The 26,662-nt window shown below is 45.8% G+C and overlaps 2 protein-coding genes across 3 annotated transcripts in view; one reads left to right on the top strand and one right to left on the bottom strand.

Annotated features, from left to right (window-relative positions):
- Positions 1–3,823, bottom strand: part of HDGFL2 (HDGF like 2) — a 107,766-nt gene extending 103,943 nt beyond the window's left edge. The window contains exons 1-2 of one of the 2 annotated variants that reach the window (XM_069962563.1): positions 3,610–3,823; positions 3,330–3,406 (exon numbers count right to left, since the gene is read on the bottom strand). In XM_069962563.1, the coding sequence (XP_069818664.1) occupies positions 3,330–3,406; positions 3,610–3,681 (149 nt within the window). In that variant the 5' untranslated portion in view covers positions 3,682–3,823. The remainder of the gene's footprint in view (positions 1–3,329; positions 3,407–3,609) is intronic. The other variant, XM_069962562.1, reaches the window with a different exon arrangement.
- The window catches only part of UBXN6 (UBX domain protein 6), a 55,898-nt gene continuing 32,522 nt past the window's right edge, over positions 3,287–26,662 (top strand). The window contains exon 1 of the mRNA XM_069962565.1: positions 3,287–4,030. Coding sequence (XP_069818666.1) covers positions 3,948–4,030 — 83 coding nt within the window. The 5' untranslated portion in view covers positions 3,287–3,947. The remainder of the gene's footprint in view (positions 4,031–26,662) is intronic.

Below are 26,662 nucleotides of genomic sequence, written 5' to 3'. Positions count from 1 at the left end.
TCGGGACCAGGTTAATTTTTGTTTTTGCGTTTTAGTTTTTTCCTCCTTGTGCTTAAAAGGCCATAGCACTTGCATTTTTATACCTACAGACCCACATGAGCCCTTATTTTTTACGTCACTAATTGTACTTTGCAATGACAGGCTGATTTTTTGCATAAAATATACTACGAAACCAGAAACAAATTCAAAGTGTGGTGAAATTGAAAAAAAAAACGCATTTCTTTTATTTGGGGGAATGTGTTTTTACGCCATTCGCCCTGGGGTAAAACTGACTTGTTACGCATGTTCCTCAAGTCGTTACGATTAAAACGATATATAACATGTTTAACTTATATTGTATCTGATGGCCTGTAAAAAAATTAAAAACCATTGTTAACAAATATACGTTCCTTAAAATCGCTCTATTCCCAGGCTTATAACGCTTTTATCCTTTGGTCTATGGGGCTGTGTGAGGTGTCATTTTTTGCGCCATGATGTTTACTTTCTATTGATACCTTGATTGCGCATATGCGACTTTTTGATCGCTTTTTATTACATTTTTTCTGGATTTGATGTGATCAAAAATGCGCAATTTTGCACTTTGGGATTTTTTTGCGCCGACGCCGTTTACCGTGCGAGATCAGGAATGTGATTAATAATTCGGGCGATTACGCACGCGGCGATAGCAAACATGTTTATTTATTTTTGTTTACTTTTATTTATAACCTGGGAAAAGGGGGGTGATTCAGACTTTTATTGGGGGAGGGAGCTTTTTACTAATAACACTTTTTTTTTTTTTTTACACATATACTAGAAGCTCCCCTAGGGGACTTCTAGTATATATACTTTGATCTCTCATTGAGATCTTTGCTGTATAGTTATACAGCAAAGATCAATTAGATCAGCACTTGTTTGCTTTCGGCAGCTGCAGCCGAATACAAACGAGTGCCGAGTCGGGGACGGCGCCATCTTGGACGAGTCCCCGGCCGGCATCAGACAGGGAGAGCGTCCCGGAGGAGCGATCTTCGCCACTAGACACCAGGGAAATGCTGTATCCGGTAATCGGATGCAGCTGTCATGTTTGACAGCTGCATCTGATTACTGTATTAGCGGGCACGGCGATCGGACCGTGCCCACTAATACCGGCGGTCCGGGGCTACAAGCGGCATCCGGGACCGCCGCGGTTCAGAGCGGGGTCTTTACGCTGCAGGATACCTTTTCAAAAGTCTTGCTGCTCTACGCTTCATTTGGAAGAGAGCATAGTAAGGACCTACCAGAAGCTTCGTAGGCGGCATTGTAAGTGTATTAAAGGGGTACTCCAGCGTGGGGGCACTTATGCGCTTGGACTGGGGACGAGGTGGCCGAGGGAAAAGACGTCCACTCACCTCCCCGGTTCCACCTGCAGGTCCCGCATCGCGGCGCTCCAATGCCCGGTTCCCGGCCGCTTCCAGGTGTCTGCGCAGGCCCGAGACGTGACGTCTCAGGTCCGCTAAGTGAAGGAGGCGGAATCCCACGCAAAAGTGCCCCCACGCTGGAGTACCCCTTTAAATGCAGCCTATGGAGCTTTCTGCAGATCTGTACTACACTCGCTTTAGAACGAAGTGCAGAGCCGCAAGATTTTTGAAAAGGTATCCTGCCACACAAACAAAATGGTAGGTACCTTTTAAGGAGTTAAACAGGCTGGCACAAAGAAATGATTCCAAACACAGTTCAGAACACAGTGACGATCATAATGCAATGTAAAAATAAACTCTAAACTAAGGTTAAGCTATGTTTACACTTTGGTTTTAGTAAAGAACGGACTCTGATTGCAATGGAATAAGCGTCTGTTCTTTGCTGCAGGGACAGAATTGCATTGAAGTCAATGCAATGCTTCTGTGTTCATACAAAGTTAACGCCCAATCTTTAGAATGGGTGTTAAAATAACGAACTTTCCTATTATTTCCTGACGCTGTTCAGTGAACAGCGTCCGGAAAGAATAGCTGTTCACACAATGTAAAGTGCAGCAGCAGCCACACATCACATTGAAGTGTATGGCTAATTGATTTGCGGGCACACCCGACAGTGCCTGCAAATCAATAGTAAAAAAAAAGAACGTTCCTGCCACCGATACATAGGTATCAACAGACAACAGATGCTGTTAAACGTAGTGTTATGTTAACAAAACAAAAAAAAAACACAAATTAACATACATAAAAATGTTCCATCAGAAAGCATAAGAGGCTGCCAGCACTAAATCCTGCCCATGTTGGGAAATCAATGACAATCAAATGTTTATTGCAGCCTAAATCATGTGCAGTGATTCCTTGCCAATAAGGGTCCATTTACACAGAAAGATTATCTGCCAAAGATTTGAAGCCAAAGCCGGACAGACTATAAACAGAGATCATGTCATAAAGGAAAGCCTGAGATTGCTCCTTTTTTTCAAATCCATTCCTGGCTTTGCTTTCAAATCTTTGGCTGATAATCTTTCTGTGTAAATGGACCCTAATGCTGAGTTTACACTGAGCGATAATTCTCCCAATCGAACGATTAACGATTTCAAAGTAACAATGTATTTTCTATAACAATCAGCATATAGATGGAATGAAATATTGTTTGGGAAAAAGCGTTATTGCGATCGTTTTAAGATCGCTTAAACCCATCTCACACATACAATGAATAGGTGAAAGACCGTTTACACAAAGCAATCTACGAATTTTTAGTGAAAGACCAATGGCGATTTGAGAATATGTTGAAGGATCTAAATGAACAATTTCTCGCTCGTTGCTTGTTTGTTGGCCGTGTTTACATGAGCCGATTATCGCTCAAATGCGATTGTTATTGTGAAGATTCGAACGATAGTCGTTGCGTGTAAACGCAGCATTGGAGAGAAAGTAATCTGTCTCAGGTGTACCGCGTGGGTGAACAGACAAGCTGAAAATCAATCAAAGCTTGCTAAAATAGGATTGTTGCAAATATCCCCATCATATGCAATATACAATTACTTTCATTCCACCTCAGTATCATAGGCCTATTTAGCATGTACAATAGGAGATTCTCAGCATATGGACCCAGCAATAATTACTGTGTGCAGCTGTATAGCAAACAGTTTTATACCTCAATGCTATATGCCAAAGGGGAGGAGCATGGACACAGGAGTCACACACAGGAATAGACTTCACAGTATTGGTTGGTGAGAGGACAGCACCTGCGCTGACTATAACGACATGCCGAGAAGCGAGCTCCATGTGAGCTACAGCAGGGGAAGCGCCTGCCCCCAGCACCAATCAGGAAGCTGCTTTCATTTTGCCCTCTACGCCGCTCCCGGGTCACAGCAGGCTCTCCCTGAGTAAGGAGCAGTCACTTACGTTTCGTGGGTCCCATAGAAGAAGATGAGGTACTTGTTCGGTGGAGGTTTCACGGCTCCATCTTTAACATCATCAACCTAAGCACAGAACATAGTGGTCACCCATTCATGTGCAGCCACAGCCCCACTCTAATCCCTGCAACCCAGCGATGATACCGCCAGGATAGCCCGATCTACAGCCCCGACCCCTGCACCCAGGGGCCGCAACCCCGGCAACCCGCACCGTTACACCTCCGTGTCCCTCCCCCACCCCACCGATCAGCGCCCAGACTGGATCTAACCCGGGCCGGCCAGTGCGGGTATCCTTTCATCTTGGCGAACACCAGGTCTCCCGGCTTGAAGCTATACGGCATGATTCGGTAGCAGCAGCAGCGAGTCGCAGCCTCCTCTCGGCACTCTCCTGCGGGCAGCCCGTGTCGCCGGAAATAACGCCTCTCCTCTCCTGATTGGTACCACTGCTGCCATTCGCCTGCACATTCAGCGCTGAGGGAAATGACGGGGTCGCGGAGGGATCACTTCCGGGAAGAGCTGTCATCCGCCGTCCGGGCCGGGGAAGCTCGCCAGACGATTAGCTGTGCTTGTCACTACTCGCGGATCTTCTTCCAGAGATTGGGAAACCATGAAGAAGCTGTTTGAAGGCTTTAAAGCTGACATCAAATTCAAAGGCGCAGGACCGGGGCGCAGACTGACCGACGAGGCTAGGTACAGAGGGGGGCGGCAGGGGCTCCATAGGGGGCAGCACCTTACACCCACCTGTGCCCGCAGCTTGTGCTCCTCTCATACAATACGATTAGCATTTCATCTGTCTGAAAAACAATTCTGTGCCAATCCAGTCTAGACGACGTGCTCCATAGGCTGCTGCTATGTGTGTACCTGGGATAGGCCTGTATTAATGATGGTTACCATGAAGAAGGCGGGTAGATAACAGGGCCCTCAGGTGACAGAAGCCTCAGTGGGTCCCTCATCCATCCACACACTATGCACATCACTGGAGACAGGGGCCCCAGAGCAGAAAACTGTATGGGCCCCCCTGAATCCTGTACCTCCCCACCCCCCATAGATAGCCAACACTCTAACACACACAATGACGCACATATATACACACAGAGGCACCATTTACATATATACAAATACACCACTGGTATATACACTGGAATGTGATGACACTAGTGATAACATATATGAATAGATCATATACAGGGGAATTATCCCCCAAGTGTAATAAGAACCAGAAATATTATCTGCAGCATTTTCTTTTAGTGGTGGGTTCTTTTATTAGAGCCCAGCATTAAGAGAAACTGCTGCAGAACATCTTTGGGAGGAAACCTGTCAATCACTTGAGACACTGCTGACAAACACACACACACATATACACCAGTGCTACAGACACTACAGTATATACATATATAGCCACAGATACATGCACACACTTACATATACATATACCCACAGATACATACATACACTCTCTGACATATACATATATGTACACACACTGACACACATACACAGCACTTAAAGCTCCCAGGGTAGACACTAGAATGGAGTGTCCAGAAGGAGGTGTAAAGGACCTTTGAGGACATCATGCCCATCCTTACACAGAGGTATTAAGGACCTTTGGGTCATGTGATAAGGTCTTTCATCCCTCTCCTGCTCCTCTGTCCCTCTCCTTCTGATGTGCAGCCTGCTCACCCTGCACTACAATGAGGGGGCTGAAGAGTACAGTGGCGGGTCCTTCTTCCTCTGTGGGAGGGGGGATGCGGTGGTCGGCTGTCATTGGCATACCTAACATGAAGGCTTAGCAGGGCTTTCTGGGGCCCCCTTCTTACAAGGGCCCCATAGCAGTCGCCTTCCCTGCCTTCATGGTAGCTACGCCACTGACTGGAGACACCACAAATGGACACACACTCACTGACTAACTTTACTGGGCCTATTACACGATAATCGCTTAACAAGGGCTGCAGGGACATCGTTACCAATGTTCTTGCAGCCCTTGTTTAAACTGTATACATTACTTGTACAGGCTGCAGGGCTCCTCTTCCTCTGTGCTTCTCCCCGGGTCCCGCACACTCCAGCTTCACAGCGGCTTGTTTCAGCTGACAGGCTGCTCAGCCAATAAATGGCCTAGACTGCCTCGGCCAGTGATTGGCTGAGCAGCCTGTCAGCTGAAACAAGCCGCTGTGAAGCTGGAGTGTGCAGGACCTGGGGAGAAGCACAGAGGAAGAGGAGCCCTGCAGCATGGATAGGTATGTATTCTTCTTTGCATATTGTCAGCGTCAGCTATTACACGTAGCAGGCCAGAACTTATATCAACGATCAGCCGATGACAGCGATCAGCGGCTGATTCTTGTCTTTATTACTCAGAATGATAATCAGCCAATTATCGTTCCGTGTAAAAGTACCCTAAGGGTCCATTTACACAGAAAGATTATCTGACAAAGATTTGAAGCCAAAGCCAGGAATGGATTTGAAAAGAGGAGAATTCTCAGTTTTTCCTTTATGACCTGTTTATAGTCTTTCTGGCTTTGGCTTCAATCTTTTACAGATCTTTCTATGTAAATGGGCCCTAAAACGCAGAACTTACTGCTCAGTCTTCTCCCTCATTCTCTCTGTCCGGCTGCTCTCCACACTGAAAGGTTGAGGACCTGCGGGTCATGTGATCAGGTCCCTCACCCTTTTCTCTCTCTGTGCATGTCCTGCTCCATCTCCTGAGCCTTCTGATGTTCAGCACCACAGTGAGCGGGCTGAACATTAGAGCACTGGGCTCCTCTCACCCTCTGGCCCCCAGCACTTGCCAGGGAAAGCCCTGTGCTGACGCCGGCCCTGGTATAGTGTACCTGTTACGGTTCAATCTTGTAAACTTCAGCATGCTGCGAATGGACGTTTCTGTTACCATGAAAATGTCCTAAGTGTCAGTGGATTCCACACAGAGTCCTATTATTTAGGGAACTCACAGACGCTAAGGCCGATAGTTGCAACAACAGCACATGGCTATTCAGGTAAAAATGGGGGCATGGTTTTAACCACATTTGCAATCCCAATGTGAAAACTGGGACTTAGGACATTTCCATGGCATTCCAAAGTTCTGTTGCCTCCACCAAGGTTTAAAAAACTGAGCTGTGACAGGTACCCTTTTTTCACAATCTAAAAGTAAGGGCAGATAAAGACTGTTGTGGCCGGTCATGATCATTAACCCCTTTGTGCTGCAGCTAGTTTGGGCCTTAATGACCAGGCTAATTTTTCAAAATCTGACCTGTCTCACTTTATGCTCTCATAGCTCAGTGATGCTTTAACGTATGCTAGCGATTCTGAGATTGTTTTTTCGTGACATATGGCACTTTATGTTAGTGGCAAAATTTGGTCACTACTTTGTGTGTTTTTTGTGAAAAACATCAAAATATCATGAAAAATTTAAAAAATTTGCATTTTATGAACTTTGAAATTCTCTGCTTCTAAAAAAAGAAAGTCGTAGCACATAAATTAGTTACTAAGTCACATTACCAATATGTCTTCTTTATTCTGGCATAATTTGGTAAACATATTTTACTTTTTTAGGGTGTTATGGGGCTTAGAAATTTATCAGCAAATTATCACATTTTCGTGAAACAGATTTTTTTAGGGACCAGTTCTTTTTTTAAATGGATTTAGAAGTCTGGTATCCTGAAAACCCCCATAAGTGACCCCATTTTGGAAACTACACACCTTAAAGAATTAATCTAGGGGTATAATGAGCATTTTAACCCTACAGGGGCTGGAGGAAAGTATTCACAATTAGGCAGTAAAAAAATTGAAAATTTAAATTTTCCAATAATATATACGTTTAGATTAAAGTTTCTCATTTTCAAAAGGAATATGAGACAAAAAGCACCCCAAAATTTGTAATGCAGGTTCTCTTGAGTACAACGGTACCCCATATGTGGGCGTAAACCACTGTATGGGCACACAGCAGGGCTCAGAAGGAAGGGAGCGCCAATTAGCTTTTCCAATGCAGATTTTGCTGAAGAAGTTTCTGAGCGCCAGGTGCGTTTGTAGTGCCCCTGTAGTGTCAGCAGAGAGAAAAACCCCCATAAGTCACCCCATTTTGGAAAGTACACCCCTCAAAGAATTCATCTTGGTGTGTGGTGACCATTTTGACCCCACAGGTATTACAGGAAAGTATTCAAAAGAAGACAGTAAAAATGAAAAACTTGAATTCTTCCAATAATATGTTCGTTTAGTTTGAAATTTCTCAATTTCACGAGGAACAAGAGGAAAAAAGTACCCCAAAATTTGTAACACAGGTTCTCCTGAGTACAATGGTACCCCATATGTGGGCATAAACCACTGCATGGGCACACAGGAGGGCTCAGAAGGGAAGGAGCGCCAATTAGCTTTTTCAATGCAGATTTTGCTGCAGAAGTTTCCGAGCGCCAGGTGCGTTTGCAGAGCCCCTGTAGTGCTAGCGGAGTAAAATCTCGCCATAAGTCACTCCATTTTGGAAAGTGCACCCCTCATAGAATTTATTTTGGGGTGTGGTGAGCATTTTGACCCCACAGGTATTTGAGGAAAGTATTCAAAAGTAGACAGTAAAAATGAAAAACTCGAATTTTTCCAATATTATGTTCTTTTAGTTTGAAATTTCTCAATTTCACGAGGAACAAGAGGAAAAAAGTACCACAAAATTTGTAATGCAGGTTCTCCTGAGTACAATGGTACCCCATATGTGGGCGTAAACCACTGCATGGGCACACAGGAGGGCTCAAAAGGGAAGGAGCGCCAATTAGCTTTTTCAATGCAGATTTTGCTGAAGAAGTTTCTGAGCGCCAGGTGCGTTTGCAGCGCCCCTGTAGTGCTAGCGGAGTAAAATCTCGCCATAAGTCACTCCATTTTGGAAAGTGCACCCCTCATAGAATTTATTTTGGGGTGTGGTGAGCATTTTGACCCCACAGGTATTTGAGGAAAGTATTCAAAAGTAGACAGTAAAAATGAAAAACTCGAATTTTTCCAATAATATGTTCCTTTAGTTTGAAATTTCTCAATTTCACGAGGAACAGGAGAGAAATGTCACCCCAATATATGTAAAGCAGGTTCTCCTGAGTACAATGGTACCCCATATGTGGGCATAAACCACTGCATGGGCACACAGCCGGGCTCAGAAGGGAAGGAGCGCCAATTAGCATTTTCAGTGCAGATTTTTCTGAAGAAGTTTCTGAGCGCCAGGTGCGTTTGCAGAGCCCCTGTAGTGTCAGCAGAATAGATTCCCCCCAAAAGTCACCACATCTTGGAAAGAGCACCCCTCAAAGAATTCATCTTGGGGTGTGGTGACCATTTTTACCCCACAGGTATTAGAGGAAAGTATTCAAAATTGGCCAGTAAAAATGAAAAACTCGAATTTTTCCAATAATATGTTGGTTTAGTTTGAAATTTCTCAATTTGACGAGGAACAGGAGAGAAAACGTACCCCAAAATCTGTAAAGCAGGTTCTCCTGAGTACAACGGTACCCCATATGTGGGCATAAACCACTGTATGGGCACACAGCAGGTCTCAGAAGGGAAGGAGCGCCGATTTACAGGAGCAAAACCGCAGCTAGTAATGGTTATTAGAATAGCGCAGTTACTAAAATAAGATAAAAAAAATTAGATTAAAGGTAATGTGGGGTGGTTACGGGCAACCAGGGGTGGTTATGGGCAACCTGAGGTGGTTACAGGTAATCTGGGGTGGTTACGGACAACATGGGGTGGTCACGGGCAACCTGCTGTGGTTACAGGCAACGTGGGGTGGTTACAGGCAACGCGGGGTGGTTACGGGCAATGTGTGGTGGTTATGGGCAACGTGTGGTGGTCACGGGCAACCTGCTGTGGTTACGGCAACGTGGGGTGGTTACAGGCAACGTGGGCTGGTTACAGGCAACGTGGGCTGGTTACAGGCAACGTGGGCTGGTTACAGGCAACGTGGGCTGGTAACGGGCAACGTGGGCTGGTTACGGGCAACCTGCTGTGCTTACAGACAATCTGGGATGGTTACGGGAAACGTGGGGTGGTTACGGGCAACCTGCAATGCTTACAGACAATCTGGGGTGGATACGGGCAACGTGGGGTGGTTACGGGCAACCTGCAATGCTTACAGACAATCTGGGGTGGTTACAGGCAACGTTGGCTGGTTACGGGCAACCTGCAGTGCTTACAGACAATCTGAGGTGGATACGGGCAACGTGGGGTGGTTACGCGCAACCTGCAGTGCTTACTGACAATCTGGGGTGGTTACGGGCAATGTGGGGTGGTTACGGATAAACTGAAGTTCTTATAGGCAATCTGGGGTGGGTACCTGTAATCTGACATGGGCACCGCAATCTGGAGGGGGTCATTGGCAATTTGGGGTGGTCAGAGGCAAGGTGCGGTGGTCAGAGGCGACGTGCGGTGGTCAGAGGCGACGTGCGGTGGTCAGAGGCGACGTGCGGTGGTCAGAGGCGACGTGCGGTGGTCAGAGGCGACGTGCGGTGGTCAGAGGCGACGTGCGGTGGTCAGAGGCGACGTGCGGTGGTCAGAGGCGACGTGCGGTGGTCAGAGGCGACGTGCGGTGGTCAGAGGCGACGTGCGGTGGTCAGAGGCGACGTGCGGTGGTCAGAGGCATTGTGGCGTGGTCAGAGGCATCGTGGCGTGGTCAGAGGCATCGTGGCGTGGTCAGAGGCAACGCGCAGTGGTTACGTGCAATCTGGGGGGGTTACATGTAATCTGGCGTGATTACGGGGAACCTGGGGGGGTTATGTGCAACCTGGAAGGGTTACAGACAATCTGGGATTGTTACTGATAAACTGAAGTGCTTATAGGTAATCTGGGGTGGGTACATGTAATTTGGGGTGGTTACGGGCAATCTGGAGGGGGTCACTGGCAATTTGCGGTGGTTACGGGCAACGTGCGGTGGTTACGGGCAACGTGCGGTGGTTACGGGCAACGTGCGGTGGTTACGGGCAACGTGCGGTGGTTACGGGCAACGTGCGGTGGTTACGGGCAACGTGCGGTGGTTACGGACAACGTGCGGTGGTTACGGGCAACGTGCGGTGGTTACGGGTAATCTGGGGGGGGGTTAGGGGTAATTTGGGAGTAAACTGCAATTATTACTATAATAAAAAGTGTGTGTTTTATTTTTTTGTATGTTTGTCACTTTTTGTACTTTACATATTCATTTTCACTGTATTACTATGATTATTGTGATATTTTCTATCTCAGTAATCATAGTTCAGTGACAGAGACCAAATTGGTCTCTGTCACTTTAAATTTTCAGAGTTGGCTGGTTGTGAAGCGCATGCGCACTTCATAACCAGCCAGGACGTCGAGGAGGAAGGAGCTCCGTGGATCCGGTGAGTATATGGGGAAGGGAGGGTGACTGGGGGACGGGGGTGACAGGGGGGGTGGGGGGCGACTTGGGGGGTGGGGGGACATCACTTTTTATCCCCTGTCACCAATCATTCATGGTGACAGGGGATAAAAAGTGCCGGGAGCACATGGCACAAGCGATCAGCGGTATATAGTATATACCGCTTATCGCTTGTACCGGGACCCCACAGGGGGGTCCCCGATGACTGCCCCATGCTCTCCGCTACCTCCGGTGGCGGAGAGCATGGGGCTTTCATTCATTTTAACCTTTTAATCGCTGTGAACCGACGTTAGTCGGTTCACAGCGATAGCGGCGGCCATCTTGGAAATGATGGCCGCCGGGGGAGGGGGGTTAGTTATCGGGGCACTAGGGGGGGCTGATCTGAGGTCTGGGGGATACTTATTTCATCTCCCCCCGCCGTAGATTCACGGCGGGGGGAGATGAAAGGTGGCGGCGGCACCGGTACTCTCATTTACCGACGGTCGCCGCTATAACGTTAATAGCGGCGATCGTCGGTAAGGGGGGGGGGGCCGGGACGGACCTCACACACTGCCCCAACCCCTCAGCTACCTCCGGTAGCCGGGGGGATGGGGTGGGGGCCGTCCCGGCCCCGCAGCCTTATTCTCTGCCATCGCCGTAAAAAGCTGATGGCAGCAGAATAAGGCCCATTAGTGACCGCCGTAGAAAGCCGTATCGGCGGTCACTAAGGGGTTAAAGTGTCCCTGTCATTAAAAATTTTTTTTGCAGAAATCAATAGTACAGGCAATTTTAAGAAACTTTGTAATTGGGTTTATTAGCCGAAAAAGGCATTTTTATCATGAAAAAGCAGTTTGAAGCTCTCCCTCATCTTCATTGTTCTCTATGAAGAGGGGAGAGATGATGCACCAAGACAGGACAACAAAGTGTTAATTTACAGCTACATCACTGGCTATCTCCTCTGACAGTTTCTGACCTCTGAATACCAGCTTTACAAAGCTCCCTGCTGTGTTACCCTTTGTTTTCTGCTCTCTGGTGGCGACTAATCTCTCTCCTCCCCCCTCCTCTCTCCATAGCACAGACAAAATCGACTGATGTAAAACAGTCGAGATTTTCTGATTCTGAGCAGTGGATGACAGAAAGGAGAGGAGGGAAAAGTCTGCAAAAAAATTTAATGACAGTGACTCTTTAACCATTAACCATATCAATTTCATGTTTTGCGTTTTTTGTTTTTTCCTTCTCACCTTCTAAAAGCTAAGAGGCCATGTGAGGGCTTGTTTTTTTCAGGAACTGGTGTACTTTGTAATGGCCCCTTTCAATCTACCATAAAATTAATGACAAACCCCCCAAAATATCATTTATTAAGTGACATTGGGAAAAAAAATACAATTCCACAAATTTTAAACACAAGGTTCTGTGTTCATGTAATGCACTTTACGGTAAAACTGACATATCTTTATTCTATAGGTCAGTCTGAATACAGCGATATGCAGTTTGTATGGCTTTTCTAATGTTTTATAGTTTGTTTGTTTTTTTTTAAACAGCTAAACTTTTTTTGCTGATATGTATGATTAAAATAACCCTATTGTGACTCCTATAATGTTTTTATTTTTTCACCTACAGCGCTGTATGGGGTGTAATTTTTTTGTGCCATGATCTCTAGTTTTTATTAGTACAATATTAGTACAAAATCATTAATCCTGGTGTTTTTTTCAGCTTTTTGTTTACGCCATTCTTCGTGCGGGAACAATATTGTTTTATTTTAATAGACCAGACAATTATGCACGCTACAGTATATAATAATATATTTATTTTTCTATGTTTTATTTATAAAATGGGGAAGGTGGGTCGATTTAAAACTTATTGGGGGAGGGGCTATAGCATGTTTTTTTTTTTAAAGCTTTTTTTACATTTTTCATTTTAAACTTTTTAAGTCCCCCTAGGGCAGTCATGTCAAACTCTGGCCCCCGGGCCAAATCTGGCCTGTGGTGCCATTATTTTTGGCCCACCGGGCAATTCAGAGTTGGAATTACATCTGGCTCGCCATGGCTACTATATAAGATACTATGGGGAGGGCTGGCTACTACAGTCATGGTCAAAAGTTTTGATAATGATACAAATATTAATTTTTACAAAGTCTACTGCTTCAGTGTTTAAAATGGCAATTTGCATATACTGCAGAAGGTTATAAAGAGTGATCAGCTTAACAGCAATTACTTGCAAAGTCAGTATTTGCCTAGAAGATAAACTTTATCCCCAAAAACACATTTCAACATCATTGCAGCCCTGCCTTACATCGTTTCAGTGATTGTTCCATTAACATAGGTGCGGGTGTTGATGAGGACAGGGCTGGAGATCAATCTGTCATGATTAAGTAAGAAGGACACCACTGGACACTTTAACCCCTTAACGACATCGGGCGTAAGTATACGCCCCCGCAGGGTGGGCTTTAACGCAAACGGGCGTATACTTACGCCCGATGTTTTCCCGATCGCTGTGTGTTCACACACAGCGGTCAGGGAAGATGGCCTGCTATAATGTATAGCAGGCCATCTCTGCTCGTCGGCACGGGGGGTGATTAACGATCGCTGCTATATGCTGATCAATACAGATCAGCATATAGCAGCTGAAAACAGCTTTCCGGGTCATCGGTGACCCGGAAAGCAATGGCGATTGGTGCTGTCCGAGATAGCACCAATCGCCATTAGTGTACTGGGGAAAGATGGCGCCGATGACACCCCCACAATCGCTGTGATAGGCCGGCCAGTACCGGCCGGCCCATCATGGCGATCAAACTGTAAAAAAACTGTTTTGTCGGGTTCTGCACCCCTCAGCTAGGTAGCTGAGGGGTGCAGAACAGGTGTGTAGGGTGCAGGTGTACCATACTCACCTGATCTGGGCGTCCGGAGCGAAGACCTGCGTCTTCTTCGCTTCACTTCCGGATTCGGTCGTCCAGCGTCGGAAACGCTCGGGTTCGGCGGGTCTCGGCAATCTCCGGCAGCGTCGCTCTACTGCCCCCTAGCAGCTGATCAGTGAATATCATTCACTGATCAGTTGCTTTGGGTTAAAACGATTTATTTATTTATTTTTTCAAATTTTTTTTTTCTTTTTTTGCGCCCTAATGCCGCTGAGTGCTGATCAGCATCGCACGTAAGTGCGCCGCTGATCAGCAACTCCTCCTTTTTGGCGTAGGGGCGTTTTTCCCCCCTATATCCTACCGCCACTGTCTGCTGATAAATGCCGCACTTATGCGGCATTTATCAGCAGCTCCTTTCTTGGCGAAGGGATATTTTTTCTTACTGTCAAAAAAACACGTAAAAAACACTACACTACACCACACTACATGGAATAAAGTTTTACACTACACCACTACACATTTACATACCCCATATACTAATCCCCGTATAAAGATGGCCCCCAGGGTGTTTTCGGTGTCGGGCGCATACGTTATTATTGCCTCCGACACTGAAACAGCCAGTGAGGATGAATGGGGGGATCCTTCTTTCCTCCATTCATCCTCATCATCTTCATCATCCAGTGACGTGTCTGGGGGTAGCGTAGCGTGAAATTTTACAAACTCTGTGAGCGTATCTCAGGGTACACTTACAGATCCAGGGTACGTGCACACTGCGGAATGGCGAAGGATAACCCTTTGTGCATTCCGCAGCTGGCACCCGCCGGCGGACTGATGGACTTGCGGCACGATCAGTAAATATCAGAAGTACTAATAAAGCCCTAATATTTAGCAGCCATGGAGCGGACCCAGTGCTTCTGGATATGAAGGACCCCGTATCGCACCAGGGCAACATTTTCCAGGTGACGTCCCCCACACTGGAGAAAGGGAGACCCCAGAAGAAGTGCAGACTGTGGCGTAACAGGGGGATCAGGAAGGACACCATTTTCCAGTGTGACACCTGTCCTGATCACCCCGACCTCTGCATACTGGATCGCTTCAAGGCGTACCACACGTCATTGGGGTTCTACATTATCTAAATTCTGTCCCTTATTCCTATTTCAGGGGTCACGTTGATCCAGGGATTATTCTGATTGCCATTATGGAGTCGGGAAGGAATTTTTCCCCTGTGAGGAGTCTACTGTTGTCTACCTCACGAGGGTTTTTTGCCTTCCTCTGGATCAACACAGGTTGAATTTGATGGACACCTGTCCTTTTCAACCTTATAAACTAATAATTGGCCTAATACCCCCAAATAAATTAGAATTGTCCCTTTTCCCCAGCTAATAGATATGGCCGCCATTCCCATTAGAGGATGCCATGATGCAATTACAAAGCCTCTGTGCGGCCAGGACAGTAGAAACCCCCCCCACAAGTGACCCCATTCTGGAAACTACACCCCATAAGGAATCTAACGAGGGAGGCAGTGGGGATATGGCCCCCTGGTGACGGCCACTTTTGGGCCGTGAAAATGAAAAAATTAGATTTTTTTTATTTTCATGGCACATGTTCCACTTATGTGCCCGTCACCAGTGGGGTCCATATGCTCACTGTACCCCTTGTTGGATTCCTTTTGGGGTGTAGTTTCCAGAATGGGGTCACTTGTGGGGGGTTTCTACTGTCCTGGCAGCACAGGAGCTTTGTAATTGCGACATGGCCTCCATCCTCCATTCCAGCCTCTAAATGGCGCTCTGTCCCTTTGGTGGCTTTCCCTCGGCCCATATGGCACATTATATCCACATGTGGGGTATTTTCGTACTCAGGGGAAATTACCCTACACGTTTTGTGTTCACTAAATGTGTAGCGCAATTTCCCCTGAGTACGGAAATACCCCACATGTGGACATATAGCGCCATGCGGGTGCAGGGTAAGCCTCCCAAGGGAATGAGCGCCATTTGGCTTTTTGAGGCTGGATTTGGCTGGAATGGATTTCGAGGGGCCATGTTGCATTTAAAAGGCCCCTGTGTTGCCAAGACAGTTGAACCCCCCCCCCCAAAAGTGACCCCATTATGGAAACTACACCCCTCAGGGAATGTAACAAGGGGTGTAGTGAGCATATGGACCCCACTGGTGACGGGCACAAATGTGGAACAATATGGCGTGAAAATAAAATATTAAATTTTTTACACTATAATGTTGGTTTAGCCTTAAACTTTTCATTTTCACAAGGGGTTAAAAGAGAAAAAAACACCCAAAATGTGTAGAGCAATTCCCCGAGTCCGTAAATACCCCACATGTGGACATAAAGCACCATGTGGGCGCAGGGCAAGCCTCCGAAGGGAAAGAGCGCCATTTGGATTTTGCAGGCTGGATGTGGCCAGAATGGATGATGAACGCCATGTCGCACTTACAGAGCCCTCGTGCTGCCAAAACACTGGAAACCCCCCACAAGTGACCCCATTCTGGAAACTACACCCCTCAAGGAATCTAACAAGGGGTGCAGTGAGGATATGGACCCTCACTGCAAATTTTTCCCTTTCACGTCACATTGTTCCACATTTGTGCCCGTCACCAGTGGGGTCCATATGCTTTCTGAATCCCTTGTTAGATTCCTTGAGGGGTGTAGTTTCCAGAATGGGGTCACTTGTGGGGGGTTTCCAGTGTTTTGGCAGCACGAGGGCTCTGTAAATGTGACATGGCCCTTGAAATCCATTCCAGTAAAATCCAGCTTGCAAAGTTTGCCAATTGGCGCTCCTTCCCTTTGGAGGCTCGTCCTGCGCCCGCTTGGCACTTTATGTCCACATGTGGGGTATTTCTGTACTCGGGAGAAACTGCGCTACATGTTTGGTGTTTTTTTTTCTTTTATCCCCTTGTAAAAATGAAGAATGAATGCTAGAACAACATTTTAGTGTAAAAAATAGAATTTTTCCTTTTTTACACCACATTGTTCTGAAAATCTGCGAAGCACCTGTGGGGTCCAAATGCTCACCGCACCCCTTGTTACATTCCTTGAGGGGTGCAGTTTTCTAAATGGTGTCCCTTTAGGGGTGTTTTTTAGGTTTTGGCACCCCAGAGCCTCTGCCAACCTGAAGTGGTACGGTCAAAATTGACCAAATATAACGGAGGCGTCGAAATTCACTAGGCACTCCCTTATATCTGAGGCTTGTGGTTGCGTCAAATAGCGCAATTGGGCCACATATGGGGTATTTCTATAAACTGCAGAAACGGAGCAATCAATATTGGGGTGCATTTCTCTGGTAATAGGTTTATCATTATGAAAGATATTGGATTACAATAAAATCTGCACAGAAAATAAAAATTTTCAAATTTCTTACACACTTCGCTTTTATTTCTGTGACTCCCCTAAAGGGTTAAAAAAAAACTTTCTGGATGTGCTTTTGCTGAGTTTGGAGGGTGCAGTTTCTGAAATGGGGTGCTTGGTGGGGCTTTCTAACATACAGGCCCCTCAAATACACTTTGAACCTGAACAGGTCCCTAAAAATATCTGATTTTGAAATTTTACCGAAAATTTGGAAAATTGCTGCTAATGTTTTAAGCTTCCTATTGTCTAAAAAAAGAAATAGTTTAATAAATGCTGCCAACAAAAAGTAGACATGTTGCTAATGCTATTTAAAATATAATTTATGTGGCATAACCATTTTCTGTATAAGCAGAAAGGTTTCAAAGTTTGAAAAATGCATTTTATCACAATTTTTCACATTATTTTGGTGTTTTTCATAAGGATTCGTTATAAGTATCGACTCCATTTTACCAGAAATGTAAATTACAATATGTCACGAGAAAAAAAATCTCAGAATCGTCCGGATAGGTAAAAGCATCCCGAACTTATTAATGAATAAAGTGACACTGGTCATATTCATAAAATTTGTCTGTCCTTAAGGCCATTTCAGGCTCTGTCCTTAAGGGGTTAAAAGGAGGCTGGTGCTTTGCATCATTGTTTCTCTTCTGTTAACCATGGTTATCTCTAAAGAAACACGTGCAGTCATCATTGCACTACTCAAAAATGGCCTAACAAGGAAGAGTATCGCAGCTAGAAAGGTTGCACCTCAGTCAATCTATCGCATCATCAAGAACTTCAAGGAGAGAGGTTCCATTGTTGCCAAAAAGGCTCCAGGGCGCCCAAGAAAGACCAGCAAGCGCCAGAGCCGTCTCTTAAAAGTGTTTCAGCTGTGGGATCGGGCTACCAGCAGTGCAGAGCTTGCTCAGTAATGGCAGCAGGCAGGTGTGAGTGCATCTGACCTCACTGTGAGGCAGAGACTCTTGGAGCAAGGCCTGGTCTCAAGGAGGGCATCAAAGAAGCCATTTCTCTCCAGAAAAATCATCAGGGACAGACTGATATTCTGCAAAAGGTACAAGGAGTGGACTGCTAAGGACTGGGGTAAAGTGATTTTCTCTGATGAATCACCTTTGCGATTGTTTGGGACATCTGGAAAACAGCTTATTCGGAGAAGACGAGGTGAGCGCTACCACCAGTCTTGTCTCATGCCAACTGTAAAGCATCCTGAAACCATTCATGTGTGGGGTTGCTTCTCAGCCAAAGGAATCGTCTTTCTCACAGTTTTGCCTAAAAACACAGCCATGAATAAAGAATGGTACCAGAATGTCCTCCAAGAACAACTCCCAACCGTCTAAGAGCAGTTTGGCGATCAACAATGCCTTTTCCAGCATGATGGAACACCTTGCCATAAAGCAAAGGTGATAACTAAATGGCTCAGGGAAAAAAAACATAGAGATTTTGGGTCCATGGCCTGGAAACTCCCCAGATCTTAATCCCATTGAGAACTTGTGGTTAATCATCAAGAGACGAGTGGACAAACAAAAACCAACAAATTCTGACAAAATGCATGCATTGATTGTGCAAGAATGGACTGCTATCAGTCAGGATTTGGTCCAGAAGTTGATTGATAGCATGCCAGGGAGAATTGCAGAGGTCCTGAAGAAGAAGGGTCAACACTGCAAATATTGACTTGCTGCATTAACTCATTCTAACTGTCAATATAAGCTTTTGTTACTCATAATATGATTGCAATTATATTTCTGTATTTGATAAAAACATCTGACAAACACATAAAGACCAGAGGGCAGCAGATCACGTGAAAATATAATATTTGTGTAATTCTCAAAACTTTTGGCCGTTACTGTATATAAGCGACTATGGGGGATTCCTGGCTACTATATGAGACTATGGGGGGAGGCCTGGCTACTATATGAGACTACTGGGGATGGCTGGCTACTATATAAGAGACTATGGGGGGAGGGATGGCTACTATATGAGAATACAGGGGAGGGCTCACTACTATAAAAGAGACTATTGTGGAAGTGTTGGCTACTATATGGAACACTTGGGGGCTGGCTACTATTTGCGCACTACTGGGAGGGCTGGCTAATATGTGAGACTACAGGGGAGGGCTGGTTACTAAATGGGACACTTGGGGAGGGCTGGCTACTATTTGGGCACTATTGGGAAGGCTGGCTACTATATGAGACTACAGGGTGGGCTGGCTACTATAAAAGAAACTATTCGGGAGGGCTGGCTACTATATAAGATACTGTGGGGGAGGGCTGGCTACTTTATAAGAGACTATGGGGAGGGCTGGCTACTATATCAGACTACTGGGGAGGGCTGGCTACTATATGAGACTACAGGGCAGGGCTGGTCACTATATAAGACTACAGGGTAGGCTGGCTACTATAAAAGACAATAGGGGGGCTGACTACTATATTTGACACTCGGGGGGCTGGCTACTATATGAGACTACAGGGTAGGCTGGCTACTATATAAGAGACTATGGGGGAGGGCTGGCTACTATATGGGACATGTGGGGGGCTGGCTACTATTTGGGCACTATTGGGATGGCTAGCTAATATGTGGGGCAATTTTGGTTGGGTTGGCTACATCATGGGGCAATATTGGGGGGGTTGGCTATTACATGGTTGGGGTTTAATCATATCATAGCAATTTATCATGTAATTTATCATAGTGCGCAGCGCTGGGAGATGCACACCACTGACAGTGCTAGGAACACCGCATGCTGCTCTGACAGTGTCAGGACCGCTGCATTCACGCTTCAATAATTATCCAGGTTGGCCCGCGACTTTGTCCTGTTTTTTAATTTTGGCCCACTGTGTATTTGAGTTTGACACCCCTGCCCTAGGGGACTTCAATATTTAACACTGGGGTGGGAGGGGCACATAAGGATAGAGCTGTATGACTATAAAGGGGGTCACATAGGGATAGAGGTGTATGAATATGGGGGTGGGGCACAAACTATGGACAATGACACAAAAAGACCTGTAGTTCCATCTGTAACAATACAGGACGCTGGGCCGGTGTTTTGTCAAGCTGGACGGGAAGGGAGGGGGGCACCACCATGCCGGCCGTGCTGGAGGCGCTCTGTTACAGGTGATTAGGGGCGGGTGACGCGCTGATGGGACAGGTAGTGCAAGAGGGTGCTCTTACACATACAGTGCTGCACATACAGCAAACACCAACCTGTGCACTGCTAAGAGCTCAGACAGGGAGAAAAAGAAAATCGCAAATCCCGTCCTGGCCAAGTCCAGGTTGGTTAACCTACTCCAGAGACAGTATCGGTATTTTCACAGTATATCGCCCAATCCTAGGTTATGTTCACACTACGTAAAACAAGGTTATTTTGCAAATAATAGCCGTTGTTTACGCAAATACGGCTGTTGTTATGAAATATGGGCGTGTTTTTAACGTAGTGTGAACCCGGCCTTACTGTTTAATAAATGCCCTGGTTTTGCAACAGTGACTGTTATTTGCCCTTATTTTTACATTGTGGGAACATAGCCTAAAGGGAGCCTTTCAGCAATTTCATGCTTCTCTAACCATAGGCAGTATGAAAAAATAATAGTTTCCCTCATTACACTAAGGGCCCTATTCCACAGTAACGATAATCGGCCGAATCGGCCCCATTTGGCTCGATTCGGCCGATTATTGTTCAGTTAAATAGAGAGAGCGATCAGCCGATGATCGTGTCATCGACTGATCGTTCATTTAGGGCCAGACCTAAAATCATCGTTCCCCCACCGCGCATCGCTACGGTTGAATAGCGATGCGCGGTGGGCGACCGACAATATCAGAAGCGCAGCATCATACATTACCTGTCAGGTCTTCTCTGCGCTGTCTTCATCCCCAGGTCCCGCGCGCTCTATCTTCCGAATGGCCGGTCAGCTCAGCCAATCACAGGCTGGGACCGAGTGTGGCCTGTCAGCTGACCGGCCATTCTGAAGATAGAGCGCGCGGGGCCCAGGGATGAAGACAGCGCAGAGAAGAAGCCTGGACAGGTAATGTATGATGCTGCAAGGACATCTGTAACAATGTCCTTGCAGCCCTCGCTCAACGATCATCGGGCCGTGGAATAGGCCCAGTAAACGAGCGGCGATCTAGCAGATCGCCGCTCGTTTACATCGTTGATCGGGCCTCCTCGGCCCGTGGAATAGGACCCTAAGGGTGTGTTCACACTTACAGGATTTGATGGTAAAGATTTGCTTTGAATCTGCAACTTCAAATCTGAGCCATCAAATTTGCTGCAGATCCTGTACGTGTGAATGCACCCTAAGGCTATTTTCCCACACAGTATTTTTGGTCAGTATTTTTGCAACCAAAACCAGAGGTGGATTGAAAACACAGAAAGGCTATGTTCACACACTGTTGAAATTGAGTGACAAATAAAGGCAGTTGTTTTTAATCTGCCATTAAACTTAATTTCTACAATGTGTAAACATAGCCTTTCTGTGTTTTCAAATCACCCCAAGATATATAACTTTCTAATATAATCTTAGTACCAATAGTCCTCACTTAAATGGCTTTGCTGGCTTTTCACCCCTGGTAGGAAATAGAAAATGGAAAGACTACAAAACTTGAAATGACCCCCAGCTTCTCCCTCCCGTGTCAATGCATCATCTCTGATGTCACAGGAGGCTTAGCTGGATCTCTCACCCCCCTGAGTGATTCACCAATTCAACATCAGGCAGCCCCTATAGCCTACAACCGAGCAGACAAGGAGAGACAGAAGCAGGTGCTTCAACTTCACTGATTGTGCAAAAGTCTGCAGTGACATTAGGGCTGTGTTCAGACATGTTGGAGTTTCATTGCTGTACTGTAGCGTCTTCTCAAAAATGATGCAGTAACACAATTAAATGATGCTTAACGGCATAAAGGATCAGATCCGGCCCTGCCAATCCCACCTTGACAGAAAAACGAGGCATAAACAGTATATTCTATATAAGATCATTTTTGATAAAGTCCTTATTGTGGGGCTCAACTTCAAAGATAAAAGATGCTTAATCATAATACGTGCGTGGAAATGAGAAGAAAAAAAGGCACAAATTAGATTTAATTAAAAAGATCATTAGTTTATTCCAATATAAGTGTTACAGGTAGAGAATACAGCATGCTGTGTGGTGTTACAGATAAAGAATACAGCATGCTGTGTGGTGTTAAATATAGAGAATACAGTGTGCTGTGTGATGTTACAGGTAGAGAATACAGGGTGCTGTGTGGTGTTACAGGTAGAGAATACAGTGTGCTGTGTGATGTTACAGGTAGAGAATACAGGGTGCTGTGTGGTGTTACAGGTAGAGAATACAGGGTGCTGTGTGGTGTTACAGGCAGAGAATACATTGTGCTGTGTGGTGTTACAGGTAGAGAATACAGGGTGCTGTGTGGTGTTACAGGTAGAGAATACAGTGTGCTGTTTGATGTTACAGGTAGAGAATACAGGGTGCTGTGTGGTGTTACAGGTAGAGAATACAGCCTGCTGTGTGATGTTACAGGTAGAGAATACAGTGTGCTGTGTGATGTTGCAGGTAGAGAATACAGGGTGCTGTGTGGTGTTACAGGTAGAGAATACAGGGTGCTGTGTGGTGTTATAGGTAGAGAATACAGTGTGCTGTGTGCTGTTACAGGTAGAGAATACAGTGTGCTGTGTGGTGTTACAGGTAGAGAATACAGTGTGCTGTGTGGTGTTACAGATAGAGAGTACAGCCTGCTGTGTGATGTTACAGGTAGAGAATACAGTGTGCTGTGTGGTGTTACAGGTAGAGAATACAGTGTGGTGTGTTACAGGTAGAGAATACAGTGTGCTGTGTGGTGTTACAGGTAGAGAATACAGCCTGCTGTGTGATGTTACAGGTAGAGAATACAGCGTGCTGTGTGGTGTTACAGATAAAGAATACAGCTGTTGCAAAACTACAATTACCATCATGCTTGAACAACCAAAGTTATGGCTTTGGCTGCCTAGGCATGATGGGAATTGTAGTTTTCCAACAGCTGGAGTGTCAAGGTAAGCCATCACTGGAATACAGTGTTCTGTGTGGTGTTACAGGTAGAGAATATAGCGTGCTGGGTGGTGTTACAGGTAGAGAATACAGTGTGCTGTGTGGTGTGTTACAGGTAGCAAATACAGCACGCTGTGTGGTATTACAGGTAGAGAATACAGTGTGCTGTGTGGTGTTACAGGTAGAGAATACAGCATGCTGTGTGGTGTTACAGGTACAGAATACAGCGTGCTCTGTGGTATTACAGGTAGAGAATACAGCGTGCTGTGTGGTGTTAAAGGTAGAGAATACAGCATGCTCTGTGGTATTACAGGTAGAGAATACAGCTTGCTGTGGTGTGTTACAGGTAGAGAATACACTGTGCTGTGTGGTGTTACAGGTAGAGAATACAGGGTGCTGTGCGGTGTTACAGGTAGAGAATACAGCTTGCTGTGGTGTGTTACAGGTAGAGAATACACTGTGCTGTGTGGTGTTACAGGTAGAGAATACAGCGTGCTGTGTGGTGTTACAGGTAGAGAATACAGTGTGCTGTGGTGTTACAGGTAGAGAATACAGTGTGGTGTGTTACAGGTAGAGAATACAGCTTTCTGTGTGGTATTACAGGTAGTAGCTGTGTGATGTTACAGGTAGAGAATACAGGGTGCTGTGTGGTGTTACAGGTAGAGAATACAGTGTGGTGTGTTACAGGTAGAGAATACAGCGTGCTGTGTGGTATTACAGGTAGAGAATACAGTGTGCTGTGTGGTGTTACAGGTAGAGAATACAGTGCTCTGTGGTATTACAGGCAGAGAATACAGCGTGCTGTGTGGTATTACAGGTAGAGAATACAGCATGCTGTGTGGTGTTACAGGTAGAGAATACAGCGTGCTGTGTGGTGTTACAGGTAGAGAATACAGCCTGCTGTGTGGTGTTACAGGTAGAGAATACAGGGTGCTGTGTGGTGTTACAGGCAGAGAATACATTGTGCTGTGTGGTGTTACAGGTAGAGAATACAGGGTGCTGTGTGGTGTTACAGGTAGAGAATACAGTGTGCTGTTTGATGTTACAGGTAGAGAATACAGGGTGCTGTGTGGTGTTACAGGTAGAGAATACAGCCTGCTGTGTGATGTTACAGGTAGAGAATACAGTGTGCTGTGTGATGTTGCAGGTAGAGAATACAGGGTGCTGTGTGGTGTTACAGGTAGAGAATACAGGGTGCTGTGTGGTGTTATAGGTAGAGAATACAGTGTGCTGTGTGGTGTTACAGGTAGAGAATACAGTGTGCTGTGTGGTGTTACAGGTAGAGAATACAGTGTGCTGTGTGGTGTTACAGGTAGAGAATACAGCCTGCTGTGTGATGTTACAGGTAGAGAATACAGCGTGCTGTGTGGTGTTACAGATAAAGAATACAGCTGTTGCAAAACTACAATTACCATCATGCTTGAACAACCAAAGTTATGGCTTTGGCTGCCTAGGCATGATGGGAATTGTAGTTTTCCAACAGCTGGAGTGTCAAGGTAAGCCATCACTGGAATACAGTGTTCTGTGTGGTGTTACAGGTAGAGAATATAGCGTGCTGGGTGGTGTTACAGGTAGAGAATACAGTGTGCTGTGTGGTGTGTTACAGGTAGCAAATACAGCACGCTGTGTGGTATTACAGGTAGAGAATACAGTGTGCTGTGTGGTGTTACAGGTAGAGAATACAGCATGCTGTGTGGTGTTACAGGTACAGAATACAGCGTGCTCTGTGGTATTACAGGTAGAGAATACAGCGTGCTGTGTGGTGTTAAAGGTAGAGAATACAGCATGCTCTGTGGTATTACAGGTAGAGAATACAGCTTGCTGTGGTGTGTTACAGGTAGAGAATACACTGTGCTGTGTGGTGTTACAGGTAGAGAATACAGGGTGCTGTGCGGTGTTACAGGTAGAGAATACAGCTTGCTGTGGTGTGTTACAGGTAGAGAATACACTGTGCTGTGTGGTGTTACAGGTAGAGAATACAGCGTGCTGTGTGGTGTTACAGGTAGAGAATACAGTGTGCTGTGGTGTTACAGGTAGAGAATACAGTGTGGTGTGTTACAGGTAGAGAATACAGCTTTCTGTGTGGTATTACAGGTAGTAGCTGTGTGATGTTACAGGTAGAGAATACAGGGTGCTGTGTGGTGTTACAGGTAGAGAATACAGTGTGGTGTGTTACAGGTAGAGAATACAGCGTGCTGTGTGGTATTACAGGTAGAGAATACAGTGTGCTGTGTGGTGTTACAGGTAGAGAATACAGTGCTCTGTGGTATTACAGGCAGAGAATACAGCGTGCTGTGTGGTATTACAGGTAGAGAATACAGCATGCTGTGTGGTGTTACAGGTAGAGAATACAGCGTGCTGTGTGGTGTTACAGGTAGAGAATACAGCCTGCTGTGTGGTGTTACAGGTAGAGAATACAGGGTGCTGTGTGGGTGTTACAGGTAGAGAATACAGTGTCCTTTGTGGTGTTACAGGTAGAGAATACAGGGTGCTGTGTGGGTGTTACAGGTAGAGAATACAGTGTCCTTTGTGGTGTTACAGGTAGAGAATACAGCTTGCTGTGTGGTGTCACAGGTAGAGAATACAGCTTAATGTCTAATGTCTGCCCAATATCCCAAATAAAATGAAATTTAATAATAATGATAAAATCTAAAAGCATGGATCAATGCATCAGTATAAAAACAGTGATACAAATGTAGCTACAAATAACAAACACAAATAGTAAATATAAAATCAGTAATACACAGTTTAAAATGAAACCATATGACCCTTATGGTATTATGCTAGTCATAGCCATTGCATAGGGACACAACAACAGTGCATGGGAATGTATTAGGCACTGTAGGTCTACAAGTCTCAGCTGGACTGCTCTGCAAAAAGAATGGAACCACACTGGGATTGCTGGAATTGCACTGTAGTACCACAAGACTTAGCTGGACTACACGGCAGTGAGAAGAGAACCACACTGATATGAAATGAAACCACACTGGGGTTGTTGGCAGTAAATGGAGTGCTCGTTCTGGACTGCTGTTTAGTCCATGGTCTCTCTACTCATTAGCATAGAGGGGAGATGCTAAAGGAGAAATCCAGAAATCTCACCAGCTGATGAGCTAGTGCTGAAGCGTTCCTCAGGGACTGAGCTAAACTTGAACTGAACCGGCCTGACGACATCTCTGAGCTGAGGGACAGGTGAGAGGTGTCGCTGAGCACTGTGCCTACATACAACATTGTCTGGATTTCTTCTTTAGCATCTCTCCCCTATCCTAATCAGTAGCTGGTCTTACTTACTACCCTGTAGCTAACGCTGTTCCTGCCTTTCTAGCTAACGCTGTTCCTGAGTTACAACTTTTTGTTAAAGCCTATCTAAATCTACGATGGCACTGCCCAGGAAACTATATTTCCCATCATGCAGTGCATGCTCCTTGATTAGTCTACCCATCCCCTTAGCTTTATTTCCTGCCTACCTCTCATTGCGCTACTACATTGCATAGGACTTAAGCACAAACAGTACTGAGGATGAAGGCAAGAAAATCTTTATTCTCAGCATCCTTTGTGCTTTGAGAACATATCAGCAGTTATGAGTTAGTTTTCCAACCTACTGTTTATTTGCTTCAGTGCTCCCGGGCGTTTGGATGGCCCACTCAGCCAATCAATGGCTGTGGTGGGGCGGCGCACTCATTGTCTGAGTGGGATATCCAGATGCCGAGAGTTGCCAAAGCAAGCTGGAGCATGGACCTGGTGATGTATGTGCAGCATCCTGTAATGAGATGCACCGGGCCGCGGGGCG

Source organism: Dendropsophus ebraccatus, chromosome 3 (genome assembly GCF_027789765.1).
Source record: "Dendropsophus ebraccatus isolate aDenEbr1 chromosome 3, aDenEbr1.pat, whole genome shotgun sequence".
Taxonomy (NCBI): Eukaryota; Metazoa; Chordata; class Amphibia; order Anura; family Hylidae; genus Dendropsophus; species Dendropsophus ebraccatus.
This window is presented reverse-complemented; position numbering and strand designations above follow the sequence as displayed.